General features: G+C 44.5%; 1 protein-coding gene across 9 annotated transcripts in view; it reads right to left on the reverse strand.

Annotated features, from left to right (window-relative positions):
- INPP5B (inositol polyphosphate-5-phosphatase B) overlaps positions 1-14,764 on the reverse strand; it is a 39,377-nt gene that overhangs the window by 11,264 nt on the left and 13,349 nt on the right. For 3 of the 9 annotated variants that reach the window (XM_044997807.1, XM_044997805.1, XR_006575096.1), the window contains exons 8-12: positions 4,571-4,733; positions 2,883-3,053; positions 1,986-2,087; positions 1,461-1,575; positions 814-930 (exon numbers count right to left, since the gene is read on the reverse strand). In XM_044997807.1, the coding sequence (XP_044853742.1) occupies positions 814-930; positions 1,461-1,575; positions 1,986-2,087; positions 2,883-3,053; positions 4,571-4,733 (668 nt within the window). The remainder of the gene's footprint in view (positions 1-813; positions 931-1,460; positions 1,576-1,985; positions 2,088-2,882; positions 3,054-4,570; positions 4,734-14,764) is intronic. The other 6 variants (XM_044997812.1, XM_044997810.1, XM_044997811.1 and 3 more) reach the window with 3 other exon arrangements.

The raw sequence follows: 14,764 nt of genomic DNA on the forward strand, positions 1-14,764 counted from the left end.
GGACTGTAGGTGAACTAATGTTCACTACTGTTACCCCAGTTTAGACAACCCAGAGGATTTTGGCACAGTCAGTCTGGCTCCAGGGGAAAGAGAAAGGCTCAAAACCCAAAGGAGAATATACACAAACCTCAGAGAGTGAGCCAGCCCATGCCCTTCCATCACTGTGGGAGGGACAGCAAGCATTAGCATAGTACACCATGCAAACAGCAGCAAAGCAGAGCAGGAGGGTGCACGGAATTCGATTTGCAATTCAGGACACGGCTCATATGACAGCACATTATACCATTAAGAGTAAGCTGGTTGGCTGCTTTGGCAAGTAATTAAAACTGCCAAGTAACAAATTGGTTCTTTGAACACAAACCATAAAGAATATTTTGTAAGATGACAAGGCAGCTTTGGGCCATGCTCAGAACTGCCCTCACCATGCAGCATCTCGGGGATTACCAGAGGGTAGGTTCTAAGGGCAAAGAGGTGGTCCATATCATCTTCAAAAAGCTTATGAAATCTCCCCGAGGAGAACCGAACTCTGTTCTTCTGAGCAGATGCCTACAACCCAGCCTGGTTTCCATGCTGATTTCCAACTCTCGAGAGTCAGCCCTGCACTACATGCAATCAGGCAGGTACCAAAGGCGAGATTCTGCGTCACTCTTACATGCCCTGGGAGCACCCTGTGTCTCCCTGAGAGACAGATGCATCCAGGCCTCCTTTAGCTGCAGGAACAGTCATAGTGACTCAGGGCCAGGGGAACAGGTATTCAGGGCCCTCCCAAAGACAACCTCCCACCACCTGCCCATGCACACACTGCATTCCTACCATTCTCCCCATGATTCCAGTCCCCACTGTCCCAGTTTCCACCTCGGAGATATTCAGAGCATGGTCTGCCTTCACGTATAACAGCAGCAGCATCCCAACAAGTCGTACAAGCTTCACCTGAAAGAGAAAGCCAAAGGCATTGCGATAGCCAGGACTGTTTCTCAGGGGAAAACCTCACCCCACCCTGTTGTGAGCTCAAAGTATAAACAACCAAAAATATTAATGTTCCAACACTGTTCTTCCAGGGAGCAATAGTCCTACTACAGGACAGTTCACTGCTTGGTGCTGCTGCTGAGCAGAGGTTGGCAAGTGCCAAGACACTGTCTATCCACTCATCTCAGCAGACCAGGGAGCTCAACTTGCCTGGTTGCTCCATTATGCCCCTCTCTAACCCAGAGTGTGAGGCACAAATGTCCTTAGCTCTCACTACTAATGCTTATGGGAATGTTCTCAGGAGGGTGTGACCAGGTCTAGGAGCCTTGCATAAAAGTGCTATATACCACCCACACTGAGCATTGCTGGCCCGGCAAAAACCTACAGGAGACAGACACACTGGAGACAAACCAGGGGAAAGCAAACACGAGAAGATGCCTGACTGGAAACTGGTTTAAGTTTCAAAACTAACTTCACCCCCAAGCCACATGTACCTTTGCATATTTGGCGTCTGGGTGAAGACTATCAGTTACAGCTTTGAACCATTCTTCCTCCTTCGGTGTGTCATTGAAAAAGAACGCTTCTTTACTCAGATCGAGCTCCTGGAAGCTGGGAGGGAGGGAGGGAGGGAACACATGGATGCATTCACTTCATTTGCTTTAACTCTCCCAGCCTTTTCTGCCGGGGAAGAGATCATTTATACTTTGTGCACTAAATGTGATTTTGGAACTGGAATTCTAATCCAGATATGTTGATTTTAGCAGTGCATTAAGTGCAAAAGTAAATGACCATTAGTATTAAAGTGACTTAACCACAGTGCGGCATAAAAGCATCTAAAGTACACTATGCCAGTAGAGAGAACAAACACTTCTGGAATAAGAGCCACTATAGATAATGCAAACGTCTTCGCTTTTAAACCCTTGTTTGCAAAGCTTTGGCTGGATAGCTACACACGACACATTCATCAGCAAGCTACCCAGAGAAGTTTCTGGAAGGGCTAGTGGGGAAGAAATACGCACCCAACACAGTAAACATCCGGAGGCTCAACATCACGGCTCAGCCAAGGCACGAGGCTCTCTTTGGGTGACTGGCCATTCACATTGTACGTTCCAATAAAAAACCTGCAAAGAGACTTGGGTTCAACAAAATCCTAGAGCTGCAATCCAAGCCTGTGACAGCAACTTTCCTGCAGCATTTTATAGAGTGTATTTACTTTACAAAAGATCTAGGGGGGCAGAGGGATAGCTCAGTGGTTTGAGCATTGGCCTGATAAACCCAGGGTTGTGAGTTCAATCCTTGAGGAGGCCACTTAGGGATCTGAGGCAAAAACTGGTCCTGCTAGTGAAGGCAGGGGGCTGGATTCAATGACCTTTCAAGGTCCCTTCCAGTTCTAGGAGATTGGTATATCTCCAATTATATATATATATATATATATATATATATATAGTTTGGGACAATTTTCTCACTTGTTCTTTTATTCAGGAAGGGCTTGTTTAAAGAGATTTGAACCAAAATAAAGTTTTCAATACTAAACGTCATCTTTCATACAAACGGTCTCCCCAAAACCAGAAGCCATTACAGAGATAAATAATAAACAGAAGCCAGGGAGAGACAAGAATCCAAGGCAAAGGGAGATGTAGCATGTTCAGGTGAGTTCTGAAAAGAGACAAAGAATGAAGAAGATGTACAAAAAAAGGCTGTTTGCTTAAGCAGGGGCTGTTCATGTGACAGCATGCTCCTCTGCAACTGTGTAAATGGAGGAGAGATACAGAAAGGCTGTTCCAGATGGCAGGGGCTAACGTCTATTTTCCCCCCAAATTTCCCATTGCTGTGGATTTCAGGTGAAATTACAAATGTATGAGATTTACTTATTTTAAAATTATGCCTAAAATTGTACTCCCAAGGACAGTTGTTACCTGAAATTCTGGAGATAGGTATAGGAATCCTCTTTCAGTACCAGTTGAGATTTAACTATAGTATCTCTTAGCCCAAAATTCTGCTCTGATAAGATACAAGCGTTGTCTGTAACCATCCCGCTAGAGGATCGCACCATCTCAGTGGTTACATCCATCTTGGATTTACTCTGTCTGAAAGCAAAAAGAGAAGGCAAAACAAGACACTTATACACTCTGTGTGTCAGACAGCAAGCTCATCAAAACACAATTTAGATCTGGAGAAAAAAACAACAAAAAAAACAAACAACCAATCCTCATCCTGCAAAGAAGGGATAATTTCTACTACTGAAAACTTGTTTCACATAAGTCAGCCTGTTTAATCATCTCAGCTGCGTGTGACAGAGCAAGGCTGAAATGAATATTTCTCAAGAGGACTCAGATCTTTTGTACACAAGTGTTCTACCAGTTTAACTACAGGGATTTAAAAGCTGAGTCCATCAAATCAGTGCAGCCTGTGTGTCTAGGCGAGGCCTCACTCACCCTGTTTCTGATGGAATTTAAATGGTGTGCCTTGCTTACTGGGGTGGGGAGCTGAAACTCTCCCCCCAGCTGCCTCCCTCCACCCAGCCCTCCCAAGCTGTTCATCCCGTCAAGGCCAGTCCCTGCACAGGACCCTCCCTGTGTGGGGGTGGGGAAGGGGGGAGTTTATTTAGTACTGTATGGTTTTCATATTATGTATTTAATAATGTTTTAGTGGATGGGATGTTATATTTTTGTTATAAAGCAGCAATCTGGGGGGTCAGAGAAGTGGGAATGCCCTACAGACTAAAATTATTATTATTCCCTATTAAAAAAACAAGATGGGTGAGGTCAGATATTTTATTGAACCAACCTCCATTACCTCACACCCCCCCTTGTCTAGGGTTGCCAACTTTCTAATCCCACAAAACCGAACACCCTAGCCCCGCCCCTTCCCCAAGGCCCTGGAAACGGCCAGCAAGTCCGGCTCTTGCCCGCAGGCACCGCCCCCGCAGCTCCCACTGGCCGCAATTCCTGGCCAATTGGAGTGCGCAGGCGGTGTTCGGGGCGGGGCAGCGCACAGAGTTCTGTGCTCCCCCCTGCCTAGGAATCGGACCTGCTGGCTGCTTCTGGGGCACAGTGCAGTGCCAGCCAGGACAGGTAGGGACTAGCCTGCCTTAGCTCCAGAGCACCGCCGACCATACTTTTAACGGCCCGGTCGGCGGTGCTGACTGGAGCCACCAGGGTCCCTTTTCAACCGGGTGTTCCGGTCGAAAACCAGACACCTGGCTACCCTACCCTGGTCTCTCTAATATCTGGGACGACACAGCTACAACAACACTGCATACTATTCGCTCTCTTGCTTTGCAAATACAGGCTGGCCAACAGGTGGCACTGGTGTGTACCACATGGCTGCCTTTCTCCACAATAGCTTCTTAGTTCAGACACATGAAAACCTCCAGGAAGTCAAGGCAGAAAGTTTTACTGTCTTCCTCCTCCATGGACACGTGAACTCTCTCTTCACTGCTCAGAACTATTCTGGACAATCTATAAATAACTGCAGACATCCCCCACCCTGTCTGGCACGATGCGTCATTTGCCACCAGTGTGCAATGATGCTCTGTGGAGGATGACAGCAGCTAAATACCCAAATATACAATGCCACCATTCCATTCTTCATTAGAACTTACAAGCATAGGTGCCATGCACAACCGATCTCACCGTTTCCTTTGATCAGGAGGATTTCAGATATACTGTACCTAGGGGGAGCTTTATCATCACTGTTATGGCTCCAGCTATGATTAACTACGAGATTGTTTTCATTCTCATTCATGTCTTCAGACCCCACAACTGCTAAAAGAAAAACAAAAGCTTTACACAGAACAAGGGAACATGCCATACAACACAGGACTCACACGCGGAGACAAATACAAGAAAAATCTATCCCACGTTCCCAGAAAAAAACCAAGCTCTTATTTTAAGTGTGTTGCATTCCTCATGGGATAAGAAGGTTAAAAGGGACTTTCCAAATACTGGCTATAATCCCACAAGCACCGTTCAGTGCTCCTAAGTAAAGAAAAAAAAATACAGGAACATTTTGTTGGAGGATTTTAAGAATATGTACACAAATTACTATACCAGTTTTAAAAAAACAAAACATTTGATACACATGGGAGTTACAGACTACTGTATGGATTTTGTAATATAAGAATTGGGAAGGAACCAATGGGAAAAGTAACATTCACCTGCTTGAAAAACTCAGAACAGTGACATAAAACAAAACAAAACAAAACAACAACAAAAAACAGGGGTAAGGGGAGGACACAAGGTAAAAAGTTTGGGGACCACTGCAGTACAGAGAAAAACTGCTCAAACTCCTTGTTTAAAACTCCTACAAGGCAATCAGGCCTCACGACTGGCCTGTTTATAATAATCAGATGTTGCAGAAAAGGAACCTTGAGGAGCTGATAACTGATGCACCTTTGCTCTCATCGGTACCAATTTGTTTCCTCCTGAGCAAGTGCCTCACCACTAGCTTGCGCTGTCACAGGGCTACCCATTATCTCTAGATCCCAGTATAAGGCCTCTGCACTCCCAACATTGCCCAATCCCCCCTTCAAAACCTACACGTGTAATGAACCTTTGTCAAGTCCAAAGCCAGGCAAGAAATAGAGAGAAAGGAAAGAGAAACACACACCTCACGTCAAGGGCTTCCATGTGTCTGCTGAAATATCCATAACAGAGCACAACTCACTAGTCACTTAGTCTGTCCCCACCCTGACCTGCTCAGTACAGAGTCCTTGGTGGAAAGCCAGCCCCGCCTCAGCATAAGCAACATGATAAGCGCCAGATCTCAGCCTTGATACAAGGTGCACTTCACAATAAAGTACCAGGCACTATGCAAATTTAACTCATATATTAAACAAATCATTGTTGTGCAGTAGATCATTTTGCATTCCTCTCCAGTGATCACATTCCATACTTATAGGTGTCAAAATAACTATTTAATTGTGGAGCTGAGTTTTTTTCTGTTTTTTTGTTTTTGTTTGTTTGTGTTTGTTTGTTTTTTACAGCAGATACACAAATATCTTGATATTTTGACACAGGCCCACATGACATTCTCATAAGCAAACTAGGGAAGTTATTCCAAGGTGGGTGCACAACGGGTTGAAAACCCCATACTCAAAGTGTAGTTCTCAATGTTTCGCGCTCAGACTTGGGGGGACTTTAGTGGGGTAGCCCAGGGGTCTGCCCTGTGTCCCATACCATTCAACATTTTTATTAATAACTTGAAGAGGGAATGGAAAGTATCCTTGAAAATTGTGGATGACACCTAGCTGGGAGCAGCTGCAAGCACTCTGTAGGATACTCTTAGAATTCAAAATGACCTTGACAAATTGGAGAATTGGTCTGAAATTAACAAGATGAAACTCAGTAAAGACAAGTGCAAAATACTATATGTAGGCAGGAAAAACTGAATGCATAACTACAAAATGGGGAATAACTGGCTAGGCAGTAGTATTGCTGAAAAGGATATGTGGGGTTACAGGGGATGACAAACTGATTATAAATCAACATTATTAGCCAATTGCGAAAAAAAGACTATCATCATACTGAGGTGTGTTAACAAGAGTGGTCATCTGTAAAACACAGGTGGTCATTGTTCCACTCTACTCAGCACCAATAAGACCTCAGCTGGAGGCCTCAATTGTGTTCAGTTTTGGGTACAATACTATATGATAGATGTGGACAAACTGGAGAGAGTCCAGAGAAGAGCTATGAAAATGAGAAAAGGTTAAAAAACCTGACCTCTGAGGAACAGATTAAAAAAACAGGTATGTTTAGTCTTGAGTAAAGAAGATTGAAGAAGGACCTGTTAACAGTCTTCAAATATGTTACGGGGTTATGAAGAGAATGGGGATCAATTATTGTCCCTGTCTACTGAATGTAGGACAAGAAGTAATCAGCTTAATCTGCATCAAGGGAGATTTAGGTTAGTTACAGGAAAAACTTTCTAACTGTAAGGATAGTTAAGTACTGGAATAGGATTCCAAGGGAGGTTGAGGTTTCTAAGAACAGTTTAGACAAACACCTCTCAGGAATGGTCTAGGTTTAACTTGGTCCTGCCTCCACACAGGGAGCTAGACTAGATGACCTCTTGAGGGCTCTTCCAGCCCAACATTTCTAATTCTATGAAATGGCAGTTTCCAGCTTACTCCGCCTAGTACACAAACCTACAGATAATGAAGAGGGTTTGTTTCTGAGATTACAAATCTAACAAATGAAGCTGGACAGAACAGTTCTGTTCACTGAAACACAGAGCAGAGCTCTTCCGTACTACAATGACTAGGCAGCAAAGCTGAAGATTTTATCACTTCTACAAAATTCTCTCCAGGCCAGCAATTCAAACTAGATACAGAATTTAACGTACTTTACCCAGAGATTCAGAACACACACAGACTAGAAGCAGCTGTTCCCTCAGCTTGGAAATCTTCTTTCTGCCCATAGAACCCTCTGAGAATAAATACACCTGAGGAACAAGGACTAGACTGGGGGAGAAGGGATGGACTGAGGCTAGAAGGATTTCTAGCCTGTGAAAGGAATACCTTAAGCTTCAAGCAAGGGCAGCTGGCCCCTTAAGAATCTCTGTAAACAGCTTAAATCATCATTTAGGGTGAGAAGTTGCTACGCATATCCAATCTCTTTAGTACTGTGCTTTTGTTTATTTGCTAAGTAATCTGCTTTGATCTGTTTGCTATCTCTTATAATAATTTAAAATCTATCTTTTGTAATTAATAAACTTATTTTTGCTTTGTCTAAAACCAGTGTGTGGGAGTCATAACCGGGGGCAGAAAGCTGTGTATATTCCTCTCCACATTGAGGGAGGGGGTGAATTTCATGAGCTTATGCTGCACAGTTCTCTGTGCACCGCAAGACGGTATAATTTTGGGTTTACCCTCCAGAGGAGGGGGTGCACTTGAGTAACTGTACAGTTCCTTAGATGAAGCCTTCCCATGCAGAGCTGATTAAAGCATCTGTATGTTTCTGCAGCTGGGTGTGTCTCTACCTGTACGTGTGCTGGTGAAGGTGCAGATGGGAGCCTCGGAGAGGGCTTGGCAGGGGGGGTCACAGTAATACAGTGTAAAGGGAATCCAGGCTAGTGGGTCAGGCAGGCTCAGTGGTACCCCAGTTCCAGGTGGCACCCCGGGGGAACCCATCACCATATGTTTGGCCAAATAGATTTTTTTTTAAAGTCCAGCTAAGGATGGTTCTAGCTAGATGGGGCAAGAAATTGAAGATACGATGAGCTAGAACACATACAGAGTCTTGAGGGGAAAAAACTTAACTGTTAAAATAAGACCAGGCACAAAAATAAAAGATGCTTTGTGAACTCAGTACAAGTAGAGTGTGCATGGCCCAAACTGTAAACAGGATTTGCAGCTAAATGGATTTAACAGCTAATTAGGCCTTTCCTATTAAAAGGTTGTAAAGATACATTTAAAGCACTGTCCCATGGCAGATCACAAAAATCTATTTGATATCCTAAGCTTGGACCTCTGCAGATCAAATCAAATTAGCTTTATCAATTGCGAACAGTTATACTGACTCAGCTAACACATCCTTTTGATTACAAAGGACCCAGTGTAGCAAAGGAGACCCGAACAGAGTCTCCAGCTCCAACTGAGAAAGGATAAAAAGTGAGCCTTGCTTAGTAAAAATCCAGGGTTAGTCAGGTTGTTAGAGCAGCATATCTAGGCTGGCAAAGGAAGAGGCATAAAGCACACCACCAGCATTCCCCTTAGAAATCCTCCCTCGGCAGCTAGGAACAGCTGAACTGGATTGTACCTGCACCAGAGGCTGTATTTACTCCTGATCCAAACAAAGCAGAATTCTAAGGTGCAAGTCAGATGGAGTCACAGTTTCCCCTTCCTGCCTTCTGCATAAATTCACCATAAGCCACCTCCTGCACCATGGATGGCAGAGGGCACATAAGGTCCTTGCCCAGCTAAACAGTCAATATGCATCTTCTGTGTTCATGTTCTCCACTGCCCCTGCCATTAGCCAATCGGGGGTGGGGGATGAAAGCAACTGTTAGATCTGGATGACAAAAACAACACAGTGAAGCAATGAAACAGCAACTTTGTCAAAGGCCAATCACCCACTCTGAGAATTCAGCATCCAGCTGAGGGGCTTTAATTCACACAAATGGAGATACTATGTTGCTATGCTTCAGAGATACCACAAGAATGTATTTGCAAAACAGCTGTGGTTGTGAAGTGTTCAACACTGGGGTGTTTCTCTCAAATATATATGCAAGGTCTTTCCATGTCAAGCCTTAAGGTGAAGGTGTTTTAAACTTCAGACTTTTACAGGCACCATCTCTGACTGGCTATTCCAGATCTCCCTTCCCCATCCTCTTCCACTCTGTACCCCACAGTCCCCCCCTCTCCCCAGTGATAAAGCACAAGCTAAAAAAATTCACAGTATTTTTACAGTAAGGGAGGGAACAAACAAAGAAGAGGTTCTAAAATTTAAAAATGGAGAAGGTAAAAGAAGGAGGAATGTGAGTTATTCTGAAGCCAAGAATCTCAGTATCCATGAATTTGGTCAAAAAAGCACCCAGATCTGAGCATGGGTGTAAAAACTGTGAACACCCAAGTTCCAATTCTGGCCTCCAAGTCTCTCCCTGTCTCTCTACATCTCCATTTTACAAATGGACAAACTAGTACAGGGCTTCTCCATCATGGGGACTGAGGGTTGCGAGGATTCGTTGTTTGTAACATGCCACCTAAGTAGCAACAGGAAGTCACACCTTCCATCACAGCAAGCTCTGCCCACTTCCAGTGGCAACTGAAAACAAAACCATACCCAGACCTATACATGTCTAATTACATTTCCCTGTTGTGTTATACTCAAGGGATTATTTTCTAAACACATTTTATTCATGAGTCTATGCTGGCAAAGGAGGAGCCCCAATCTGCCCATGTCTTGCTCTGCAAAGCGCAAAAGGCTATTTGCCAGCAGTTCTGACTTTGAGCACCAAAACTCTAGTTATGCCTTGTGTGGTCTCTGTATACAAATAGCCCTCGGTTCCTCTTTCCAGGCTGACATGCTGTATTGCTTTGCCAATGGCCACATCTTCAGATGGGGAGATAAAGCCATGAGAGGGGCTTCTGAGATGCTTGATCAAAAGTCTGAGCAGCCACTGTGACCTTGGGCAGGGACCCACAGCTCTAGCATAGGCATGGTTCATTCATTCTGAAGACAGAAAGCCACAAACAGGGCCACATCTAATTTCCATTGAAGTCAATGGGAGTTGGATCAGGTAAATAGGGACTTTCCAATCATCTACAATCATATACCTAGGTACTTATGTAGCCCCATCACCATAATATCCAAGTGCCTCCCAAGGATTTAAAAACAGGAAGAGCAATCAGGGATAAAGACCATCCACAAGATTGTCTGGAGGGAAGGATCCCTTGAAGAATCTGCTAGACTGACATTATCCTGTGATAAGGCCTCACGATTACCAGTGATTGGAAAGTGCAACCAGGTCCAGTTTCCCTGAGGCTTTTTCAGTCACAGCAAGATACAAACTGCTCATCTCTAGGTCATTCTGGACAACATGACATTGCAGTCCAGATTTAAAACTCCCCTGTAGAACAGGAAGGTCACAGGAGACTGGATGCTCTAAAGCTGAGCACAGAGAGAAGCAGCAAACAGTCCTTGGACAAAATGAGGAAGAGTATGCCGGATCCCAACAGGTCTGCAGATAATGGGGTCAAGTCCCTTCGGGTTGACACCTTTTCTAGTAGTCATTGCAAACCCCTAAGACCGTGCCTGCATGGCTGGCAACTTGAGGTCACAGAGAACCACAGCCTCCAATTGATGAAAGCTTTAAACACCGACACAGCCACTCGATAGCCACTATGAAATACAATGGGACACCTGGGAGCGTAAAGAGAAACGGGCTGAAGAAACAGAGTGCTGCAAGAATCCTGGTGGCCGCTGGTCACCCATGTAAGAGGGCACAGTAAACAGCCTAGAAGTGCCACAGGCCTATCTGACTGCCAGCACATGGAGAGGGAAGAGGACTGCCCCTGCCTGCACCACCTTCATATGACTGACAGGTCAGACTGGAGGAGAACTTTTCATAGAATCATAGAATAGCAGGGTTGGAAGGGACCTCAGGAGGTCATCTAGTCCAACCCCCTGCTCAAAGCAGGAACAATCCCCAGACAGATTTTTGCCCCAGATCCCTAGATGGCCCCCTCAAGGATTGAACTCACAACCTTGGGTTTAACAGGCCAATGCTCAAACCACTGAGCTATCCCTCCCCCTTTTGGTTATTATTTTTAAAAAATGATGAGGGAGAGAAAATCAGCCTCAGTGGGTCATTTTCAGAGGAGAAGGCTGCTTTCCAATGTGGCTCAGGGACAATCACAGCAACCGCAGAAATTCACTGGCCTCTGTCTCCCTACAAGCTATCTGGAGCTCCCAGAGAGCAGCAGCAGCATCTTTCCTTTGCCTTCCACCCCATACACACACAGACCTTCACACTGACCATGAGGAACTAATCTCCCAGTACCTCCCTTATCAGAAACATCAGTGTTAAATCCACAGGTACATATGGGCTTCACACATTCCAGACAATATTTTGTACTAGTGGTGCTTTTCCTTTTCAAATCACTTAGCAAATGTTAACTAATCTTCACAACACCCAAGACATGTCAGTCATGTCCCTATTTAAAGTTGCCTGATTTTCAGAGGTGCTGAGACCTTCAACAAGTCCTTCATGAGACCAGACTTGCCATTTCTGATATTTATAAGATAAAGCCTAAACAAGAAGACATATGTGACAGAGGATCTAGGGCGCGTCAATAACTTACGTTTTATGGTGAGAGCATTTAATACAATATTTTTTAAAGGGTCACATCCTAGCTATCTGTGTCCAGCATGGGCTGAGACTAGGGCCTTGTCTATCAGTATAATTAAAGCGGTACAACTTCCCGAGTGTAACACAGTTATATCAGTATAGCTGGGAATGAGCAACAGGAAACTGATCACTTGATGATTACCTGTTCTGTCCATTCCCTCTGGGGCACCTGGCACTGGCCACTGTCGGCAGACAGGATACTGGACTAGATGGACCTTTGGTCAGACCCAGTATGGTTGTTCTCATGTTCTTATTCCTGTATGGGAAGGGGAGTAAGCTATTCTGGTATAAGACACCTTTATACTGGTAAAATTGTCCACAGTAAGTGGTAGTGAAATAATTATTTCAGTTAAAAAAAAAAAGTCACCCCCTCTAACTTAACCAGTTGGACCAGTACAAAAATCTATGTGTAGACCAAGTGATAGTGTATTCAGCCTGAGGTCATGAGCTAGTTTCTGTAGAAAGGAATAATGGTTCAGGTCACCAGCTGATTATCAGATTTCTCTAACAAATGGAAATTGGGCTTTTGACATACCAGCCTTCCTGTCTCCAGTGTTGGGAGTGGGGTGAGGTAATGTGCTCCCAGAGATAATTAGGAGACAAATCTGGACAAATGCACCACAAAGCCAATGATATGCCTGAGATACATCAATGATATTTTCATTCTCTGGACAGACGACTTAAACTCCCTGATACATTTCCACCATAACTTCAGCAACCCGGTCCATTAAACTCTTTGGAACACTCCCACTCTAGCCTCAACTTCCTGGACACCATGATCAGTTTCAACAATGGTACCTTAGAGACATATATATAAGAAACCCATGGATCACCACCCCCCACCTTCATAGATCCAGGAACTACCCCCAAACACACCAAGAAATCTTTTATCTACAGCCAGGCACTCAGATACCAAGAACATGCTCTGAGAGAAAGTCCAGGATATACACCTTAACACACTCAAAACCCGCCTTTACCAAACAAGGACACTCCAGCAGAGAAGTAGATCGCATCATGGAACAGGCCACTCAAATACCCAGAACCTGCTTCAATACTGAAATATAGAAAACCCACTCCAACCACACACCCTGAGTTGTCACCTACCCACCCCACATTGGAACCCAATTGGGGTATCATCAAACAACTAGAACCCATTTCAGTGGGGAGCCCATCCTGAAAAAAATATTTCCTGATCTGTCTCTTCTGACCTTCAAACAACCCCCAAACCTCATCATCAGAAGCAAGCTCCCCACAGACCAGCACACACCAACTCAAAGCTAAAACAACAGATACAAAACCTACAGACCCAATGAACAACCCCCCCCAACACACCTTTCAAGATCCATGGGTCCTACATACGCCTATCAAAACATGTGGTGTACCTCATCCAGTGCATTATGTGCCCCAGTAACAACTATGTGGGTGAAACCAATCACTATGCTCTCGAATGAACTCACGCAGGAAAATGATAAAAAACAAAACCACCATATCTGTGGGTGCAAACTTTTCACAAAGTCATCACTCTATATCTGACCTCTCAGTCCTCATCCTCAGAGGAAACCTGCACAACACCTTCAAAAGATGAGCCCGGGAACTTAAATTCATAACTTTGCTACACACTAAACATCATGGACTGAATGGAGACAATGGATTTATGGCTTATTACAATAATCTGTAAAACACAACCTCCCTTATTGTCCAATGTTAACAGACCACCTCAACTTGAATTATCGCTTAGAATATGTGCTAACTACTCATGCTAGACTCCATTCGATCTCGTATTTAGCTGTGACACTATGAGTACCTTTTCCAGACATCAGGAAGAGCTCTGTGTATCTCAAAAGCTTGTCTCTCTCACCAATAGAAGTTGGTCCAATACAAGATATTACCTCGCCCACCTTGTCTCTCTAGGAGATAATAGTCATTTGACCATTCTCCCAGCCAGGAGTTCTGATGAAAGACTCTTGTGTAAATGTTAAGGAAGCCTCACCCTAATAGCTTAAGGCTGTGGCTACACTTAGCACTTCAAAGCACTGCCGCGGCAGCGCTTTGAAGCGCTAAGTGTAGTCAAAGCGCCAGCGCTGGGAGAGAGCTCTCCCAGCGCTGTCCGTACTCCACCTCCCTGTGGGGAATAACGTACAGTGCTGGGAGCCGCGCTTCCAGCGCTGGGGCTTTGACCACACTGGCGCTTTGCAGCACCGCAATTTGCAGCGCTGGAGAGGGTGTGTTTTCACACCCTGCTGCAGCGCTGCAAATTTGTAAGTGTAGCCAAGCCCTAATAGACTAACACCTCTGACACAAAAATGACCAGGAGAGGCACCTCTCAACATGCAAGCTGACCAAGTTGCAGAAACTTGCAAAGAGAATCCAGGACACAGCAGGGGAGACGGTATCAGGATGCTGATAAACAGACCACAGCATGTTCAGAGAGAATTGCTATTTGCTTTTCTTTTTCTTCTGTAACAGCTGAGAAAGCCATATTTACTGTAGCTTATGAGACGTGTCAATCTAAACGAGTTAAGAAAACAGTTTTTCTTTTAATTCTATTTTCTCTCTGTTTTTAATAAATCTTGTTTCTATTAACAGTCTCTGTGGTCCAGATAACTTCAAGCAGATGTCCCTGGGAAGACAGAAACCCATAACCTCAAAGGAGAGGTACTGAAGGGTAAAGAGTTTCAAGAACTAACAACCCCCTCTTGGGCCAGGTCTATGCCCAAGATCTATAAACTTTTGCTGGCATAGCTATGTCAGGTGCATGACGAGGTGTGATTTGCCAGCACAGCTATGCTGGTCACACAAGTCACTAGTATAGACACAGTTACACCAGCAAAACTGAGCTATACTGGCAAAGGCACAGTTTTGCCAATATACGTTGTGTCCACACTAGAAGCGCTTTGCTGGTCTTGTATATCAATACAATTCTGTTGGAAAAGCCTTCCAAACATAG

The sequence above is a fragment of the Mauremys mutica genome, chromosome 23 (genome assembly GCF_020497125.1).
Source record: "Mauremys mutica isolate MM-2020 ecotype Southern chromosome 23, ASM2049712v1, whole genome shotgun sequence".
NCBI classification, from domain to species: Eukaryota; Metazoa; Chordata; order Testudines; family Geoemydidae; genus Mauremys; species Mauremys mutica.